The sequence below is a fragment of the Pristis pectinata genome, chromosome 9, assembly GCF_009764475.1.
Source record: "Pristis pectinata isolate sPriPec2 chromosome 9, sPriPec2.1.pri, whole genome shotgun sequence".
In the NCBI taxonomy this organism is placed as follows: domain Eukaryota; kingdom Metazoa; phylum Chordata; class Chondrichthyes; order Rhinopristiformes; family Pristidae; genus Pristis; species Pristis pectinata.
Genome location: NC_067413.1, coordinates 53,374,903 through 53,396,244, shown reverse-complemented (window position 1 = coordinate 53,396,244; position 21,342 = coordinate 53,374,903). Strand labels below are relative to the sequence as shown.

The following is a 21,342-nucleotide window of genomic DNA, read 5'->3' as shown; positions in this document are numbered from 1 at the left end:
AAGTCACACATGTAAAATGCTCCCAACTTATAAGTGAAGTACAAAGCTGTCCTGGAAAATACATTTTATCAAGTTACAATCTGAACTTTATTTCCTCAATATCTCATTCATTTCAGGTAGCCTGTTGGGGATAATGTGATAAGTTAATGAGCTGTTATTCCCTTTGTGTTTTTTTTAGTTAATGAACCTTTTGAAATGAACTCAGAGGGAAGCAGGAGTACCAAGACAACATGTTTGTAATATTTCTTTTTGTCAAATGGAGCACAAATGGTCACAAAGTATGAAGCAAACACACAGAATTTATGTTTAATCAACACTCAGGAATTCTCTGTTAGCAAGATTTAGCCTGACAAAGCCTGGGCAGGGTGGAAGTCAGTATTGTATAATGGCAACAGAAATGTCACAGGCTACAGGTAAATATCTTTTCTCCATACAAGAAATATCATGGAGGTAATAAAACAAGATAAATCTCAAGATAAAGCTGGCAAAGGCTGTGCATTCTGCTTTCTAATCAATTGTCTCAAAGTGTGACCTTGCTGTAAACCTTGGAAAGTCACATCTGATTTTTATTTTTACTTGGTATACTTGGTATTTTTAGAAATAGATAGGTGTTCAGAGCCAGATAGCTATTCCAACATCTATACCCCAGTTCAAATTACTCACCTTTGTCTAATCATGTACCTTTATAAACTTAACTATATGATCCTCAAAAAGACAAATGTTTTCACCTATAGTTTACAGCAGAATTCTGTATTCCTATTATCTGTCCATCAAAAAAATGAAGCAGTGTTTTAATTTTAAAGGCCCTACTCAAATTTCAACACTGTCTTGTTGTTCTGGATTCTCCACCAGGGAACTGGTTTCTCTCAGTCTAGTCTGTCAAATTCCTTAATCATTTTAGAAAGCACAAACAATCATCCCTCATTACTCTAGACAAAAATAATTTTGTTTAGTTCACTCCAAACAACTCTCCCATAACTGTTAGCTCCCCTGAATGACCTTCTCACAAATGTGAACAAACATATTAGTGTCAACCATTATGGTTAACATCAGTCTTGGATATCTACTCATACATATTTCCTGCGGAAATCAATAAACAATTCTCTTGTTCTTCTTCTGCACAAAATTAGAACAAACTAAAATGCCAGATTAGTTAATTCTGTGCAGTTGTCAAGCACATCTTGGCATATCCAACTGAGTCATTGGAAAAGCTTAAGGAATTAAGTTTTCTCCTGAATGACAGGGTGAGGAAAGAATAAAACATTACACACAATATCCATTCACCAAAGGCCTTGAACATGTATTCTGCAAATCCAATGGCTGCAGAAACACATTTATGGCAATGTGGGAAAAAGTTTTAGCAACAATAGAAATGCATCCAAAAACTCCTTCATAGATCAAAGCATATTTTTCCTTTATGAAACAAACTATCATAAGATAAAGGCCTAGAAATTCTTCCATGTTGGTAAATGAGTGCTAAAATGGAGCTGCATAGAGAATAGTGAGGCCAACTGCGATATTTATACTTTCAAACGGCAAGTGGGAAATGGGAGTACAACTGCCTATAAATTCTAGTGTATTCCAGTATTGCACTTTGGAGGAAGTTACTATATTATTTATGGGTCCTCTATTGCAAGTTTTAATTGCACCTAAGTCACAAGGCCTCAGGTGCAACTGAATGAAAACTACACTCTTTTAGCAACAGATAAGTGCCACCTGAGATTAGGACAGGTGTGGCTAGAGATATGAAGGAGGGCCTATGGATAGAGGGACCAGTGAGTCCTGAAGAAGGGTCCTGACCCGAAACGTTGACCGCCTGCTTTTCTCCACGAACGCTGCCTGGCCTGCTGAGTTCCTCCAGCATCATCGTGTTTTTCATCTAGATTCCAGCATCTGCAGTCCTTTATTTCACTAATGTGGATTAACTGTGGTCAGGTGGGAGTTGCCTGGAAGTACCAGAGTCAACAATCTACTAAATAGCTATGTTGGGTGGAGGTGGGGCAGGGTGGGAAGACTGGTGGTAGATGGAAATACTGAAGATCATGACCTCAAAATAGTGAAGATCAAGACCTCCCATTTGGGCCATTGAATGGATCAGAGGGGGCCTCAGGGAACTGTAAGGATTGAAGGGACTGTGATGGATGTGGAGCACATGGGAGGAGGATGAAAGTTGGGCAAATGACTTACCTACCAGCACCTAATGAAGCCCTACTGAAACCCAGTTATCACAATAAGGGGTCAGCCACGTAGTGCAGAGATAAGAAATTTCTTCCCCCAGAAGCAAGTTAATCTTTGGATTCTCTATGCAGGCTTAGTCACTAAGTATATTTAAGATGGGTTTGCTAAACATTTGGATATACAAGAAATCCAGGGTTATGGGGTTAGAACAGGAAGCTGGCGCTGAGATAATGTAACAACCATGATTTTAATGGATGTTGACAATTGCTTCTATTTCTTAGGTTCTCACCTACATCCTTCTCTATTCCTCCAACCCACCAGTGATCTCCAGTCGCAGCCTTGCTGAACCATGATGGTACTCTTGATCTTAGGATGGCAAACCTGCTGCTGTTTCCTGTATGTTGCACAGCTTAGCTTACAAAAGAGCAGAGGCTGATGCAGGTTTAATGGGAGCTGCATAAAATTATGGGAGGTTCAGATAGAGTCAATAGGAAGAACCTATTTCCCTTATTTGAGGGACCAGAACTCAAAGGCCAAGATTTAAAGTTGTTGATAGAAAGAGTGATGGAATGAGGAAAAAGATTTTCACCTAGTGGTAGGGACCTGGAACTAAAATGAAGAGCAAAATGTTTTCAATGTAGAATAATTGGTAAAACAAATATGATATGTATTAACTTTACATCAAAATGCTGTAAAGTCGAGAGACAAGGTACGATGGTCAATTAAGTCAAAAATGATACTAACTGAAACAGGATTTTGTTTAAAACTTGCAGAACATGGAAGTCAGGGTGATAATTCACACTGTAATGTTATATTAGATCATAAGATATAGGAGCAGAATTAGGCCATTCACCCCATCAAGTCTGTTCCAACATTCAATCATGGCTGATTTTTTTTTAAAAGCCCATTCTCCTGCCTTCTCCCAGTAACCCTTAACCCTCTTACCAATCAAGGACCTATCAATCTCTGTCTTAAATACACCCAATGACTCGGCATCCACAACCCTCTGTGGCAACAAATTCCACAGATTCACAACCCTCTGGCTGAAGAAATTCCTCCTCATCTCAGTTTTAAAGGGACGTCCCTTTATTCTGAGGCTCTGCCCTTGGATCCTAGACTCTCCTACTGATGGAAACATCCTCTCCACATCCATTCAGTGTCCAGTAGGTTTCAATGAGATCCCCCTCATCCTTCTGAACTCCACTAACTACAGGCCCAGAGACATCAAATGCTCCTCATATGTTAAGCCTTTCATTCCCGGGATCATTCTTGTGAACCTCCTCTGGATCCACTCCAGGACCAGCACTTCTTTCCTTAGATAGAGGGCCCAAATGTGGTCTACATGTGGTCTGACCAACACCTTATAAAGCCTCAGCAGTGCATCCTTGCTTTTATATTCTAGTCCTCTTGAAATTAATGCTAACATTGCATTTGCCTTCTTTACTAGCGACTCAACCTGCATGTTAATCTTCAGGGAATCCTGAACTAGGACTCCCAAGTCCCTTTGCAGCTGATTTCTGGATTTTCTCCTCATTTAGAAAACAGTCTACACCTTCATTCTTCCTATCAATGTGGATCACCCTGCACTTCCCTTTGCTGTATTCCAGTGCTGGAAGCAGACAGTATTGGTAACAAATAGATATCCTGGGACAGAACACGTACATGTGATCTACCAAGGTGGTACGAACCAAAGTAGAGCCAGTAGGATTTAACCGAAAACAAAGGAGCAGTTGAAGTGTTCAAAGGGCTATGTTACTGAAGTAAATGATACTTGTGATAGAATTCTAGCATGCGAAAGAGTAAAACAAGGGTGACAAGGAATAGCTCAATCTGCAGAAGAGAAGATGGCCCTGTTGTAAATGAAGTGTAAAGTCTATTTTTGAAAGCTACAGGGGCAGAGCCTCTGAGATTTTGAGGAACAGATTGTGACCATCATCTTTATTGAGTATTTCTTCTTTGTACTGGATACAACTAACGTAATAAATCTGTTGTGTTTATAACCAACATATCTGTACCCACAATGGTTTGATTTAGTCATGAACCAGTCTCGCGACTTTGTTTAAATTAAATATTGAAAGCAGAGCAATTTATGGGAAACCTTGCATCGTTGCCTGCAAGGGTGGTACTGGCAGCAACCCTCATTTGTATGTGGATGTGAAGAGCTGTAACCTGCAGTGCTGCAAGTGGGATTAAGCTAGGTAGCTCTTTTCCAACAGGCTTGGACTGAATGGCCATCTTCTGTGTCATAAAGTTCCTCCAGTTCTATGGATTTCATCTGCAAATATGCCCACTCGCACATTGATCTAGAAATTGTTGCACAATTGAAAATTGAATTCACCTTAAGTGAAATGAAATTTAAGACCATTTCCAGGTTGTTTCATGTTGATCTGCAAATTCAGCAGGGCACTTTATAGAATTATTCACTGCTGTCCCAATTTCTACATCACAAGATTATATTATTCCCTGTACTTTCCTCCTTTTACCTTTGCACGGGAATATAAAAACAAGTTGACACACGAACACCCATTCGATAGGTACTGTTGGGGCTGAAGAGCACAAGAAACTGAAGCAGGTGTAGGCTGTTTGGGCCCAGGTTCCGGACGCCCTGTCAAGCCACTTAAGAATTTAATTTTATATTTCAAAGAAATCACCTTCCCTTATTTTAAGCTCTGGTATAGGGCCAGACTTTTATTCTCTCCTCAAAGGACAAACTCTCCCTTCCCAGAAATGAATCTGATGACCCTTCATTGTGATCCCTCTATTACAAGTATATCCTTCCTTATGCAGGGACTCCAGACTGGTACACAATATTTCAGGTGTAGTTTCTCCTGGGCCCCAAATAATTACAATAAGATACCTTCACACTTGTATTCAAACTCGCTGCCAATTAAGGCCTACATATCATTTGCCTTCATAATTTCTTGCATTACCTGCATATTAACTTTCAGTGATTTGTGTCCAAGGACACAGATTCCTCTGAACATATAAAAAATGCTGCCTGGTGTGCTGAGTCTTTCCAGTATTTTCTGCTTTTATTTAGAAAGATACTATTTTTATCTAACAAACCAGATGGCCTCATTTTTCCACACTGGGGAACTTACAAATACATATTGATTAGGCAAACCAGACTAGCAGTAATATTGTCAATGATGAATTAATAGAGTACATAAGAGATGGTTTTCTGGATCATTATGTTGTGGAATCAACAAGGATACAGATTATTTTGTCTTACTGTCCAATGAGGAAAGGTTAATTAATAATGTAATAGTTAAAGGGCCTTTAGGAAAAAAATGATCACAAAATGACTTTTTTTTAGATTATTAACTAAGTTTAAATTCTACATCTGGCAAGTTGGTATCTGAACTTGTATCTCTGGATTGTTAGCCCAGTCTTTCAGGGTTTACTGTCTGCTAATGTAATCAGTGCACTACCACTGTACCCAAGACACAAGAAATTCTGCAGATGCTGGAATCTGGAGCAATACACAAAAAATGCTGGAGGAACTCAGCAGGTCAGGTGGCATCCATGGAGGGAAATAAACAGTCAACGTTTCGGGCCGAAACCCTTCATCAGGACCTGCTGAGTTCCTCCAGCACTTTTTGTGTATTACCACTGTACCCAATTAGCCTTACAGGAATTACTGCAGAGTAACCAGTGGGTGGAGTCATTTACACAATGTGGAAATCCAGATTATCATTTGCTAATGCCAACAAATGCACCAGGCCCAAAAAGTTGACCATCAATGTAAAACCTGATATGGATGTGAGTGTTGTGCATAACCCAACCAATAGTAACTGCTGCAAACATAAATAGCTCTCTGTATCTATCTCAGGGGTGTATGGATGTACATAAATGAAAAAATGTTCCATGGGAAGGAATAATGTGGCGGTTGTTCATGTTCTGATTGAGTTGACTGTACACCACACCTGACTAGATAAATTTACAATAACATTTGAAATTTAGCTCTTAATCTCACAGACTTTAACTCTCTTAGAAGTCTATCTAAATGTTGATTGACCTAAGTTGATAGACAAGTTGGAAAGGATCTGTAATGGGATAAATTCAGGTGACTGGCAGGAGTAGTTGGCTCATTAGATTAATTAAACTCTTTTTGTGCCATACAACATCCTTCAAGTCTGAAGTTAGGTTCCTGGTGAAGGAGCATTGATGGACTGCATGTAACTGTTGATACAACAACCATCAGCCAGCCAGATCCATTCTCTCAATACACAGGACAAACAAGATGCTGGATCACTATTTGCTGCTTAACAGCAGGGATAGAAAAGCTGCTGAACAGCATTATTTTATTACAATTAGGCCTCCTCCGAACTGTATTCAAACATATTTTACATATTAATCAGCATTAACTGAGTAGTCAGAAGGAAGAATCAGGATTTATATTTTTCTCCTCCGCAGTCCACCAGCAACAACACTGAGTAAGAAAATTATGCCTGATGTTGCACAGTTCATTTGACTTAGAGAGTGCCAAAAGTCATAATAAAGTTAAAAGTTAATAGTCACCTTGTCATGAGTTATGTATCTGCATGTAATTTTAAGAAACTTCTCCGTAAAGGCTTCTTCTTCCTCCGAAGTGGACGAAACCACTCTTGCAGGCCGAATGCAGCTGTGTGTTGGTGACACGGTTGAATCTTTATGTTGAACATTTTCCACATCCTGAAAACAAGCAACTTTCATTGAGTAACCAATAATCCTGAGAGATACAATATACAAATACAAACTTGTACTGATTAGAATGAACTGACACTGGGCCAAAGAAGGAAACTTAAATAGACAGTGTCTGAATACAAATCTGCAGTTTTTCAATTATAGATCTATTTTGCTTGTCTAACATTGGCTCTAATACCTTCTTGCTCAAGGATAAAAGATGGACACAGACAGAATAGAGAGAGAGAGGGGTGAGGGTTGAATCAGGTGAGAGGTAGGCAAGAGAATGGCAGTGCAGAGGCAAGGGGAGGAGCAGGAGGCAAGGGGGGAGTGGGGAGGCAGGAGGAGCAGGAGGCAAGGGAGGGAAAAGGGAGGGGGAGGGACGCAAAGGGGGAAGAGAGGGAGGCAAGGGGAAGGGAGGTGGAAAGCAGAGAGCAGGAAGTAAAAAAAAATGGGAAAACGAAAGAAATTCCAGACCATTTACATGCAATTTTCAGCCATTATATTCAATAACTGACACTTCTGAAACGTGCCAAGCAATGTAACTATCCAGGAGGAAAAGGACTGAATCATCCTTTATTTTTATATCAAAGCAAATCGGATGCAGAACTTCCAAATTAAACAATTACCTAAATAAAAACGTTTTGTTCTCGAAACTGCGATTTATTATTTTGCCTTGCTAATATGATTTGAGTTCAAGTTATTGAAATTCTGAATCCAATTTACAGTCTCTCAGGAACACTGAATATCATATGATATCTAGAATAATACTGAAGTGATTAAATAAGATCCAATTTCTGTCCATTTTTTAATCTTTGGGTTGATGCAGAACTCAAGTCAGTGTCTAGTGAGGTTCCCCCCAGTGTCCAGTGAATTACTAACTCAGTTTGGATTATTCAAGAAGTTGCACTGGTGGTGAGCAACCTCTGACTACATGACAATTCAAGAGTGGTGAAAAAAAAGACTTGATTGGTGACTTTCATTCTTTATTCATTGGTTATTAAAAACCTAAAGGAGAAAGACATATTTCATCATCCACTATCTGGATAGAAAGTTGATGCAGCTCCGCCATGATGTACAACCGAAGTCAGAAACCATTGTTATGGATGATGCGGAGTTCCACAGTGCACATCATCACAGAAAGGTACCAGGCCAAGAATTTCCACCTCTGTCATAGCTGTATGCAAATATCTTACTGCATATTATTTGCATATTGTCAAAAGTAAAATCTAAAATGAACCAGCACCAAAAGCCATCATTTGAGAATCTAACCTTTTTTTTTATCAATTGCCCAAAGATATCCTTGCCATATTTAAATATTATCCCAGTGTAGCCTTAAAAAAAAGCTAAAAATGGATTTATCAGAAAAATACTTCATAGTCGTAGAGTCAAATGGCACAGAAACCGGCCTTCTGCCCACTATGCCCATGCTGACCATCAGGTTCCATCTACATTAATCCATTTTCCATTGATCTGTAGCCTTCTACACCTTGGCGCTTCAAGTGCACATCCAGATGCTTCTTAAATGTTGTGAGATTACCCATCCCACCACCTTCTCATGCAATGAGTTCCAGATTCCAACCTCCCTCTTTGTGAAAATACTCCTCCTCAAGTTTCCTCTAACCTTCTTAATCCTCACTTTAAACATATGCCCACTGGTTTTAGGGACCTCTGCTAGGAGGAAAGGTTTCTTACTATCTATGCCTCTCATAATTTTGTACGATTCTATTAGAATCCTCACCCCTACCAACCTCAGTCTCCTCTGCTCCAAGGAAAACAACCCAGCCTCTCCTCACAACTGAGACATTCCAACCCAGCCAACATCCTGGTGAATCTCTTCTGCACCCTCTTGCAATCACATCCTTCCTACATTGTTGTGTATAGAACAGCATACAATCAGAATATCCAACCCACTGGCTCTGAGAAAAATAATTTTAAATAACTCTTTCTTTCCTCCAATCTTCCCCATTTCTTCATATAAAAATTCAATTGGATTCATCAAATGCAATTAGGCTTTAACAAGTCAATGCTGGCACACCTTTAATAACCCCATCTTTTCCATGCATCTATGTTCCTTTCCTACTTTAAGTCTCCACACTATTGAAGTTAATCTAATGAGGTTGCAGTTGCCTGATATAAATCCCTGCACCCCTTTTTGACCAAGGGTGGCACATATGTACTATTCTTCACTCCTCATGTAACTGCCCTGTACTTCATGAGGAATGGTAGATGAAAATGAGGTCTTCTGCAATCACCAACCCCATCTCCCTCAACAACCTGGAATGCATCCCATCAAGATCAGGCCTGGCAACCCACTCACTTTAAATATAGCTAACTCAGCCATCGTATCTACTACCTCTGTGTCTCCTAAGATATTGACAGCATCCTCTTCCCTGTCAAAGAACAATCCAGACTACTTGTTAAGTATCCCAACCTTTTATCTCAAAGTTTGGATTGTCTTCTTCAAGGCTCCTCGTAGATTTTACACGTGCCCAGGAAGTATTTTATGTTCAATTTCATTTTATTCTCATGTTCTCTCTTCATTTTCCTTACTTTTCTTTACACTTCTCCTTTCAGCCTGGTTCTCAATTGGATTGTTCCACTGCACTTTTTTTTAATGTTTCCTGTTTCCAGCCATGGAGCCCTACATTTGGTTCCCTTGCCTGCCCCCTTGTGAGATGTACCATGCCTGTGCTCAAAACATCTCCTTTGCAAAGGTCTACCACCTGCCAATATTTCTATTGTTCACTTCCACTTTATTCTGGTCAGATTCCCTCTCAACTCACTTAAACCATGACTTAGCTGGATCAGTAAGTTCAAAGCGAGTTCCTGAGCCCCATAACAGCTGATTTTCATTTCAGTGCAGTCTGCATACTTATTTAAGTGAATCTCCAGGAACACAGTAGGGAGATAATTAAAAAGTCTTGTTACTCAAACCAATGTCTGGGGGCTTAGTTTTCAATTTCCGCAGACATTAACACAATCTGGATGAGTTGGCAATTCTATCCTACTGGTGGTGGTCTGGATCTTATTAATTCAGTTAACTTGTAGAGGACTATGCAGCAAACAAATGAGCAAGGCAATTAAAATTCCTGGTAATATACCAAAATCTCAATCCATAGTTTAGAAATACAAAGGCAGATGGTTGAAATACTGAATGTCCTGCACATGAACTTTGGAGCATACATTACCAAGCCCAGAGTATGCCCAAGTAAGTTGGAATTTATAATTTTCATTGGCTAGAGAAAGTTTCAGCTGAATGCAATTATTCTGCTACTCTGCAACACTTCCTTCCCTATCCCTACCCCAACCAATATCAGCTCCTGCTTCACGCTGGGGGTCGATTAACCAGTGCAGCTTGTTACCCTTATTGTGCAAAATGCCGCTCCTATGCAAAAGCCACTTTGCTATTCCTGCAGCACTGAAGTGGAGGTTCTTTCTCCTACATGATGTTACAACACAATGTTCCTTCTGCATTCACAGGTGCTCCTTGCCCCTAAATGCCATGTCCCACGCTATAATTATACTTGTGTCGTGACAATCTGTTATTGCACAAAATGTGTTTTAATAAAATGCCCTGTGAGACACATTACAAATATGCAATGCACTTGTTCTCTTGTGTTATGTTCAAAAGCTGAACAATTACTCTTTTGAACGGGGACTTAAGTCAGCTGATTTCAGAAAGCAAGAACACAAGAAGTTAGCAACAAGAGGAGTCCCTTCAACGCTGCCCCACCATTCAATATGATCATGGCCGAAAAACCCCAGGCCTCAACTCCTCGTCTGCACCAGATCCCATAGCCCTGAATATCCTAATCTTTCAAAAATTAATCCATCTCTACTTTAACTACTTCTAATGAGCTAGCCTCTATGGGGCAGAGAATTCCAGAAAATCACTAAACTCTGCAAGAACAAATTTCTACGTACCTCAGTTTTGAATGACCAGCCCCTTATCTTGAAACTATGCCCCCTCGTTCAAGATTCTCCCTGAAAATATCAAGACATCTCCCCTGTTTTGCCCCCTTTGAATCTTAAATGTTTCAATACGATCACCCCTCATTCTTTTAAACTCCAAAGAATACAGACCCAAACTAATTAGCCTCTCTTGATAGGGCAATCCTCTCATCCAAAGAATTAACATGTCATATTGGGTTGGTACAAATTTAAACATTATATCATGCCCCCAACTGCTCTCTCTAGGTATTGCAACAAGGTTTATTGTAGAATATTTCAGAGATTTCCCATCTGCCTCTGAAGAGCAGCTGTTTGCTGTGTGATAGGAGACACACTGTAGAGGAATGCTGCTTTTTACAATACACGTCCTTTTATAAATACAGTATTCTTCAATTTACAAATATTTGCTGTAACGCTATCAACTCTTTGGGATACGCAGCTTTGATATACAAATCTATTTTCTGCTGTAACTATTAGTACGCCATTCTTGCCTCAAGGAATACACACTGTACTAAAATAGCATAATGAATTTAACCTGACCTTTCAATTTACATAAAATGTTGTACCTTTCATTGTTATATCAAATAACTAGTTATCCTCCAGTATTTTTGAGTGAATGCGGAAAGATACCAACACCTAGTTTCAAAAAATTCTGCTTAATAAGTAGATAAAAGGTAAACTCTATACCCCAATCCCAATGCTAAGTGGGATCCCTACCAGTTGAGATCACATGTGGATGTTCACAGAGATACAGCGCCATCCATCAATTAAGGGAACACACAATGGAACATTAAGGTGGTCAGTGCACTGGATTTCGAGGCACGTAACCCACTTCAGTAATGCAGGGAAGAATTTACACTCTACATTCAGTTGCCTATATCACATATACCAGAAATGCTGCAAGCAAGGATCTTCTATTTTACTGCTCAGGAGTACAGAAAATTGTACTATTTCTCACATGAAACCATGAATATATTAAATACTCTACAAGAACATGTCCTGCTTAAGGACAGCACGGCTTTGTGTGGGCCAGGTCAAGTCTTACAAACTTGATTGAGAAGGTGACAAAGGTGCTTGATGAGGGTAAGACAGTGGATGTTATTTACATGGACTTCAGTAGGGCATTTGACAAGGTCTCTCATGGTAGGTTGATTCAGAAGATAAAACACATGGCTTCCAGGGTGAATTGCAAGTTTAGATTCAGAACTGGCTTGCCCATAGAAGACAAGAGTAGGGCTGCAAGGCTGTTAATCTGGCTGGAGGCTCGTGAGCAATGGTGTTCCGCAAGGTTCAGCGCTAGGACCTCTGTTGTTTGTGATATATATCAATGATTTGGATGAAAATGTAGTTGGGTAGATTAGCAAGTTTGCAGATGACACCAAGATTGGTGGAGTTGTGGACAGTGTAAAGGACTATCAAAGAATACAGCAAGATACAGATCAGTTACAGATATGGGCAGAGAAGTGTCAGAGTTTAATCCGAGTAAGTGTGAGGTGTTGCACTTTGGGAGGTCAAACGTAGGAGGAAAGTAGACAATAAATGGCTGGACACATGAATATGAAGGGAATGGAGAGATATGGATGATAAACAGGAGGAACACATATAGTATAAATCGGCATCAAGATAGGCACAACATCGTGGGTGGAATGGCCTGTCCAGTGTTGTACTGTTCTATGTTCTCAACATTGCAAACTGCCTCAAAATGAAATAGTTGAACAGCACCTGTTCTTTACTTGTAACCAGGAACAAGGAGAATTGTGTACAGTGCTGGTCACCTAACTATAGGAAGGATATCAGTAAGATTGAAAGAGTGCAGAGAAGATTTACTAGAATGTTGTCGGGTCTTCAGGAGTTGAGCTACAGGGAAAGATTGAACAGGTTAGGACTTTATTCCTTGGAGCGTAGAAGAATGGGGGGAGATTTGATAGAGGTTTACAAAATTATGAGGGGTATAGACAGAGTGAATGCGAGTAGGCTCTTTCCACCAAGATTAGGAGAGACAAGTACGAGAGGACATGGCTTTAGAGTGAAAGGGGAAAGGTTTGGGGGAACATTAGGGGGAACTTCTTCACTCAGAGAGTGGTGGCAGTGTGGAACGAGCTGCCATCTGACGTGCTAAATGCCGGCTCACTCTTGAGTTTTAAGAATAAATTGGATCGATACATGGAGGGGAGAGGTCTGGAGGGTTATGGACTGGGTGCAGGTCAATGGGACCAGCGGAATAAAGTTTCGGCACAGACTAGAAGGGCCGAATGGCCTGTTTTCTGTGCTGTTGTGTTCTATGGTTCTATGGTGTTGAAGCCAAATCTGGATCAGATATAATCCCACTGAATGGCAGAGCGGCTTGAAGGTCCATCTGTTTTACTTCTGTTCCCATTTCTTCCATTCTTTGGAATTCTCCACAATTGATTGGTCTTCTCAAATCCCATATCCCTCAGTTCTCTTGCAGTTAAAATGCCTGTCATCTCAACTTTGAATACATTCAATGACTTTGTCTCTGCAGCTCTCTAGGTTACAGAATTCCAAAGATTCCCAGTGCTCCAAAATAGGCAACTGCCTAATCTGAAACCACACACTCTAGTTTCAGATACATTGCTTGAAGTTGCATCTATCCTGTCAAACCCGCCCTCAATCTTTTACAATTCAAAGAACCATACAGCACAGGAACAGGCCTTTTGGTTTATGACATCTACACCGATCATGATATCAAACTAAACTAATCCCATCTCCTGTATGGGATTTTATCAAAATCCTTCTGAAAATGCAAATACATCAATCCACTGGCTCCCCCTCATTTATCTTATTAGATATGGTCACAAAGAACTCCAATAGATTAGCAAAAGTCATTTCCCTTTCATAAATCCATGTTGACTCTGTTCAATCTTCTTCTTATTTTCTAAGTGGCTTTATATCACATCCTTTGTCACAGGATCCAGCATTTTACCAACAAATGAAGTCAGGTTAACAGGTCAGTAGCTCTGTGTTTTCGCTCTCCCTCCTTTCTCAAATAGTAGAGTTCCACTTGCCACCCTCCAGTCCACAAGAAACATTTCAGAATCTATAGAATTTTAGCAGTGATAATCACAGCATCCCCTTAGTATATAACCACCTCTTTCAAAACTCTACGATGCAGATCAGCAAGTCCTTGTGATTTACTAGTCTTCAGGCTCATTAACTTCTCATTTTGCTTTACCGGTACTTATTTCTTTATTTTCCTCATTTGTATTGGACTCTAGGTTCACCAGTATTTCCAGGAGTTTTTGTGCCTTCTTCTGTGAAATTCTTTATTTTCTCTGCCCTTTCTGCATTCCCCATGATAAATTCTCCCTTCTCTGCCTGTAAGGGACACCTATTTCCTCCTACTATAGAAGTTCTTGAACATTGTTTTTATGATTTTTGATGGTTTAGTCACTTTCCTTTTCTTTATCGATTTCTTGGTTACACTTTGCTGATTCTAAAATGCTCCCAATCCTCAGATTTACTGGCAATTTTTTCTGGCAACTTTGGAACATTGAACTCGGACAAGTGTGAAGTGATGCATTTTGGGAAGTTAAACCAGGAGGAAATACATAGCGAGTGGTTGGGCCCTGGGCAGTGTTGTAGAAAGAGAGACCAGGGGGATACCAGTACATAGTTCCCCAAAAGTTGTGATAAGAGTTAGACAGCTTGGCACACTTGCCATCATTGGTCGTGTGTTATTATGTGTTGTTATGTAGTTATAATAAAGAACTACAGTTCCCAGTAGGCAATGCAAGGGGTCACATGGGGGAACAGGAAGTGTCTGTGAAAGAGCAGGAAAGCGCGCCAGCCCGTCTGTTGCAGCCAGTCTGTTGTTGTTGTTTTTTGTTTTAATAAATGTTCCGATGTTAAACCCACACGAAGTTTGTCTCTTGATGAAGAACAAACATAACATGATGTCAGAAGTTGGTGTGAGGTCTGAACAAGAGAGTAAGTGAATACTGTGTGCAATTGAGAAAGAGACTCAGTGAGTACGAAAGAAAAGCTGTAAAAAGATGGAGAAAAAGCTGGCCGGCGTGAAGAGGGAGTACATTGTTCCTTAAGTTCAGCAGTCACCGGATTTGCCAAGAGAGATTCAGGTGAGAGGCCAAGAGTACCCGTTATGGATAAGCTAAGCCTATGCAGTTTACTGGCAATCTAGTCGATAATTGGAAACGCTTCAAACAGCCATTCAACATATATTTAGATGCTAGTGGAGACGGAAGGAACGATGAAAAATTGAAAGCGTCTGTTTTTCTGCACGTGATTGGCAAAGACGCTTTGGACATCTATAACAGCTTTCAAATTGAAGAGACAGCTTTTGAGTTGGGCACTTTGATGGAAAAATTTGAGGAGTATTTTATCCCAAGTAAAAACGTCACATTTGAGAGATATAAATTTTTTTCCTGTGACCAGAAACAAGGTGTTAGCTTCGACCAATACTTAGCTGAGCTTCACACACTGAGTAAGTCTTGTGAATTTGGAGATTTGAGAAACTCACTAGTTAAAGACAGAATAGTTTGTGGAATGCCAGGTAACAGACTCAGAGAAAGACTGTTGCGTGAAAAAGACTTGACCCTGGAAAAGGTGGTGAATATGTGTAGGTCAGCAGAAACCACACGAGCACAAGGTAAGGAGCTGTACAGAGCAGACACAACAGTACATGCTGTGAAAAGAGAGAAGCAGCTCCCAAGGCATTTCCGAAAGCAACAGCAAAGCAAAGAGGAAGGCTCAAACAGCAAATGCAGCAGATGTGGAGGTAGACATTCCAAAGATGTGTCCTGCTGAGGGGAAGTCCTGCAATGGCTGTGGGAAGAAGAATCACTTTGCAAGGTGCTGCAAAGCTGGGGCTAAGAAGAGAAAGGTGCACACAGTTGATGAGGAAATGGAGGAATTCTTTGTGGATTTTGTACAGACTGTGGCTGCTGGTCAAACAGAATGAATTGTTCCAGTAACTGTGAATGAGACAGTAATTCCATTCAAGCTTGACACCAGAGCTCAGGTGAATCTGTTATCCATGGATGATTATAAGACTCTCACAGTAAAGAGTAATATTTACCCTGTGAAGTTAAAAATGACAGGCTACACTGGAGAGAAAGTTCCAGTAAAAGGGGGCTGTATGGTGACTTTTAAGCACAAGGGGCAGCACTTAAAATCAAAGCTACTGATGTAGAAAAGAGAGTATAACCAATATTAGGTCTGAGTGCATGTGAAAAGCTCAACCTAGTGAAAAGAGTTTTCATAGTAGCATAGATGTCTTTGAGGGGCTCAGATGCTTACCTGGTGTACACAAAATTCACATAGATGAGGCAGTGGCTCCTGTTGTCCATGCATGCAGGAAAGTTCTGTTTCAACTTAGAGATAAACTTAAACAAGAGCTAGCACGCATGGAACGAATGAATGTCATACAGAAAACTGAAGAACCAACAGATTGGGTGAGTTCACAGGTCATTGTGCAAAAGAAAAATGGAGCATTGCGAATATGTCTAGATCCAAGAGATCTCAGTAAAGCCATCAAGAGAGAGCATTTTAAATTGCCAACACAGGAGGAGATCATGTCCGGGTTTTCAGGTGCCAAATGGTTTAGCAAGCTTGATGCATTGTGTGGGTTTTGGCAAGTTCGAGACTGTGTACTTTTAACACACCACAGGGAAGATATCGCTATCTTCGGCTGCCATATGGGATCCTGTCCGCACCGTATGGAGAAAATGAACATGTGGACCAGAGTTCCCAGGAAAAAACACCAATAGTAATGCAGCAAATGAAAACACCACCTGCAAAAACAAGTACCAGACCAAAAAGGACCATTAAACCACCTCAGAGACTGATTGAAAGCTGCTGAGTGGACAAGGGTTCTTGGCAGGTTTATAAGGACAAAGTATTGTGTTTGTTTTTCTTTAAAGGGGGAAGATGTGTTACTATGTGTCATTATGTAGTCATAATAAAGAACTACAGTTCCCAGTAGGCAATGCAAGAGGTCACATGAGGGAACAGGAAGTGGCTGTGAAAAAGCAGGAAAGCAAGCCAGTCAGTTGTTGTTGTTTTAATAAATGTTCAGATGTAAAACCCACACGAAGTTTGTCTCTTGATGAAGGACAAACATAACAGGTCGGGGCACTGAATACAAGAGTTGGGACATCATGTTACAGCTGTACAAGATGTTGACAAGATCGTATTGTGTGCAGATCTGATCGCCTAGCTATAGGAAGGATGTGATTAAGCTGGAAAGGGTACAGAAAAGATTCACAAGAATGTTGCTGGGACTGAAGGGCTTGAGTTATAAGGAGAGAGTGGATAAGCTGGGACTGCTTTGTCTGGAGCAAAGGAGGCCGAGAGGTGACCTTACGATGGTTTATAGAATCACAAGGACCTTAGATAAGGTGGAAGGTGACATTTTCTTTCCCCAGGATTGGGGAGTCAAAAATGAAAGGTCATAGGTTAAAGGTTAGAGGAAAAAGGTTTAAAGGGGACCAGAGGGCAAGATTTTTCACAGAGAGGGTGGTGGATATGTGGAACAAGCTGCCGGAGGAAGTGGTACAGGTGTGTATAATTGCAATGTTTGAAAGATATTTGGACAGGTACATGGATAGGAAAGATTCAGAGGGATATGGCCCAAACACAGGCAAATGGGACTAACTCAGGTAAGTAACCTGGGCAACATGAACGAGTTTCTGTGTTATATAACTCTCTGGCAACTGTACATTACCCTAGTGCATAGGTAAGAGGTACAATCTGGAGGTAGTCGATGGGAAATGTGGGGAAGGTAATGAGAAGTGGATTGGTGTAAATGGGTGCTCAATGGTCAGCATGGACTCAGTGGATCAAAGGGCCTCTCAGTGCTGTACGGCTGCATGACTAACTACTGATAACTGGAAAACTGCATTTGGGTGGCAGAAGTGCCAGGCAATGACCAGCTCCAACAAACAAACAACCAATCCTTGATATTGAATGACATGACCATCACCATCCTGGCAGTCACCATTGACTAGAAACGCAACTGAACCAGCCTTATCAACACTGTGGCAGCAATATCCCATGGCAAATGACTCGGGTCATGAATCCAATGCCTTTCCACCATCTATAAGGCACATGTTAGGAGTGTGTTAAGTATTCTCCATTTGCCTGGATGAATACAACTCCAACAAAACTTGGCACAAAACAAGACAAAGTGCCCACTTAATTGGTACCCAATCCACCATGCTAAATATTTGCTCCCTATACTCCATCTGTGGAAGAGTCTCAGGTTCCAACACTGGCCTCATTAGCCATCTCAAAACCAACAAAACTAGAGTGAAAGGAAGTCATCCTCAAACCAGGTGAATGGACCTGCCTCAGAAGACAACTCAGACAGCACCTCCCAAACCTTTTAACATCTGCATGATTCATCAAATTGAATACCATCCTGCCATGGAAATGTTTTCCCACTTCTTCATTATCACTGGATCTAAATTCTGGAACACTAGTCAAATCGCTGTCACCATTGCATTATGTACTTCCTACAAATGCAATAGTACATCCAAAGACCTCTATCACTTCAAATGGGAAGAGAAGTAGTGGGATGAGAAACTGTCAACTTCATGATCTTTTTCCTGATGGAAGCATTTTGCTATTCCTTCACTGTAACTATCACAATATTGCCCTCTTAGGTACTGAGAGAAAGGATGCAAATTAAATGGTGCTTTTGCCAGAGACTTCACATTCCCTGAGAGATTTAAAATGATAAACTGGGAAATCTTCTGTACTTCTCAATTATCTGGAGAAGAACTGATCACAGAGGACGTGTTCATGCTGTGATTTTGTTTTAATTATATGGTAGGAAATGTGGTGGAACAGTGATGTGAAGGTTATTTTAATTATCTGAAGACCTGCCCAGATCTAGTTAAAGCACTTTGGTCAGCTTCTATTCTGTGGACTGCACTTCAGGCAGGTGCTAACATGATACGAAGACTAACAGGGTTAAATTATGAAAGCAGATTGGTTGCGCTGGGTTTATATTCTACAAGGTGATCTAACAGAGTTGCTGAGGATCAGCGGAGAGATAAAAAGTTAATGGCAGACATGCTCCAGGAGGCCCAGTAGCCTATTCCAGTTCCCATGTTTTATGGCACAGTTGCAACTAAATAAATCATCTGGAAATATGTGCATAGGTTTTTTGGCGACATAATGGCACAGCAGTATCACAGCTCTAGGGCCTCTGGTGCTGGCTAAGTGGAACCATAGAACAATAGAGCACAATACAGGCCCTTTGGCCCACCATGTTGTGCCGCCCTTCAAACCACACCTATGACTATTTAACCCCTTTCTCCCACATATCCCTCTATCTTAAATTCCTCCATATGCTTATCTAACAATCTCTTGAACTTGTCCAATGTACCAGCCTCCACCACCACCCCAGGCAGCGCATTCCATGCACCAACCACTCTCTGGGTGAAAAACTTCCCTCTGACATCACCCTTGAACTTCCCACCCAATACCTTAAAGCCATGTCCTCTTGTTTTGAGCATTGGTGCCCTGGGAAAGAGGCGCTGGCTGTCCACTCTATCTATTCTTCTCAATATCTTGTATACCTTTATCATGTCTCCCCTAATCCTCCTTCTATCCAATGAGAAAAGCCATAGCTCCCTTAGTCTCTCCTCATAATCCATACTCTCTAATCCAGGTAGCATCCTGGTAAATCTCCTCTGCACCCTTTCCAACGCCTCCACATCCTTCCTATAATGAGGCAACCAGAACTGGACACAGTACTCTAAGTGTGGTCTAACCAGAGTTTTGTAAAGCTGCATCATTACCTCGTGGCTCTTAAACTCGATCTCCCAATTTATGAAAGTTAACATCCCATAAGCTTTCTTAACTACCCTATCCACCTGCGAGGCAACTTTCAGTGATCTGTGGATATGAACCCCCAGATCCCTCAGCTCCTCTACACTGCCCAGAATCCTGCCATTTGTACTCCACCTTGGAGTTTGTCCTTCCAAAGTGTACCACCTCACACTTCTCCGGATTGAACTCTATCTGGCACTTGTCAGCCCAGCTCTGCATCCTACCAATATCCTTCTGCAAGCTTCTACAGCCCTCCACACTATCCACACCACCACCAACCTTTGTGTCATCTGCAAACTTGCTAACCCAGCCTTCCACCCTTTCATCTAAGTCGTTAATAAATATCACAAAAAGCAGAGGTACCAGAACCCATCCCTGCGGGACACCACTAGTCACAGCCCTCCAATCCAAATGCACTCCCTCCACCACAACCCTCTGCTTTCTACGGGCAAGCCAATTTTGAATCCACACGGCCAAGCTTCCCCAGATCCCTTGGCCTCTGACCTTCTGAAGAAGCCTACCATGCGGAACCTTGTCAACCGCCTTACTAAAATCCATGTAGACCACATCCACTGCACTACCCTCATCAATCTTCCTGGTCACCTCCTTCAAAGAACCCTATCAGATTTGAGAGGCAAGATCTTCCCTTCACAAAGCCATGCTGGCTGTCCCTAATCAGTCCATGTTTCTCCAAATGCTCATAGATCCTATCTCTTAGAATCCCTTCCAACAGCTTACCCCCCACAGACATAAGGCTCACTGGTCTGTAATTCCCTGGACTATCCCTACTACCTTTTTTGAATAAGGGACAACATTCGCCACCCTCCAATCCGCCGTTACCATCCCCGTTGACAACAAGGACTCAAAGATCTTAACCAACGGTTCAGCAATCTCCTCCCTTGCCTCACGAAGCAGTCTTGGGAATATTCTGTCAGGCCCTGGGGACTTATCTGTCCTAATATTTTCTAACAACTCCAACACATCCTCTCTCTTAATATCTACATACTCTAGAACATTACCCTCACCTACACTGTTCTCAGCATCATCAAGACCCCTCTCCTTGGTGAATACTGAAGAGAAGTATTCATTGGGAACCTCACCCACTTCCACAGCTTCAAGGCACATCCTCCCACCTTTGTCCTTAATCGGATCTACCTTTACCCTAGCCATCCTACTGCTCTTTACGTATGAGAAAAAAGCCTTGGGATTCTCCTTAACCCTACATGCCAAAGCCTTTTCATGTCCCCTTCTCGCTCTCCTCAGCCCTTTCTTAAGCTCCTTCCTTGCTACTCTATATTCCTCATGAGCCCTGTCCGATCCTTGCTGCTTACACATTATGTATGCTGCCCTCTTCTTCCTAACTAGTTGTTCCACCTCTCTCGTCACCCGTGGTTCCTTCACCCTGCCATTGCTTCTCTGCCTCACAGGGACAAACTTATCCCTAACATCCTGCAAAAGATCCCTGAACATCGACCATATCTCCATAGTACATTTCCCTTCAAAAATGTCATCCCAATTTACACTCCCAAGTTCTCGCCTTATAGCCTCATAATTCACCTTCCCCCAATTAAATATCTTCCCGTCCTCTTTGCTCCTATCCCTGTCCATGACAATTCTAAAGGTTATAGAGCAATGGTCACTATCCCCCAAATGCTCACCCACTGATAGATCTGTCACCTGACCCAGTTCATTACCTAAAACTAGATCTAATATGGCATTCCCTCTAGT

General features: G+C 41.2%; 1 protein-coding gene across 4 annotated transcripts in view; it reads right to left on the bottom strand.

Moving 5' to 3' along the window:
* Window positions 1-21,342, bottom strand: part of oxr1a (oxidation resistance 1a) — a 387,780-nt gene that overhangs the window by 102,162 nt on the left and 264,276 nt on the right. For all 4 annotated transcript variants that reach the window (XM_052023890.1, XM_052023892.1, XM_052023891.1 and 1 more), the window contains one exon: window positions 6,700-6,852. In XM_052023890.1, the coding sequence (XP_051879850.1) occupies window positions 6,700-6,852 (153 nt within the window). The remainder of the gene's footprint in view (window positions 1-6,699; window positions 6,853-21,342) is intronic.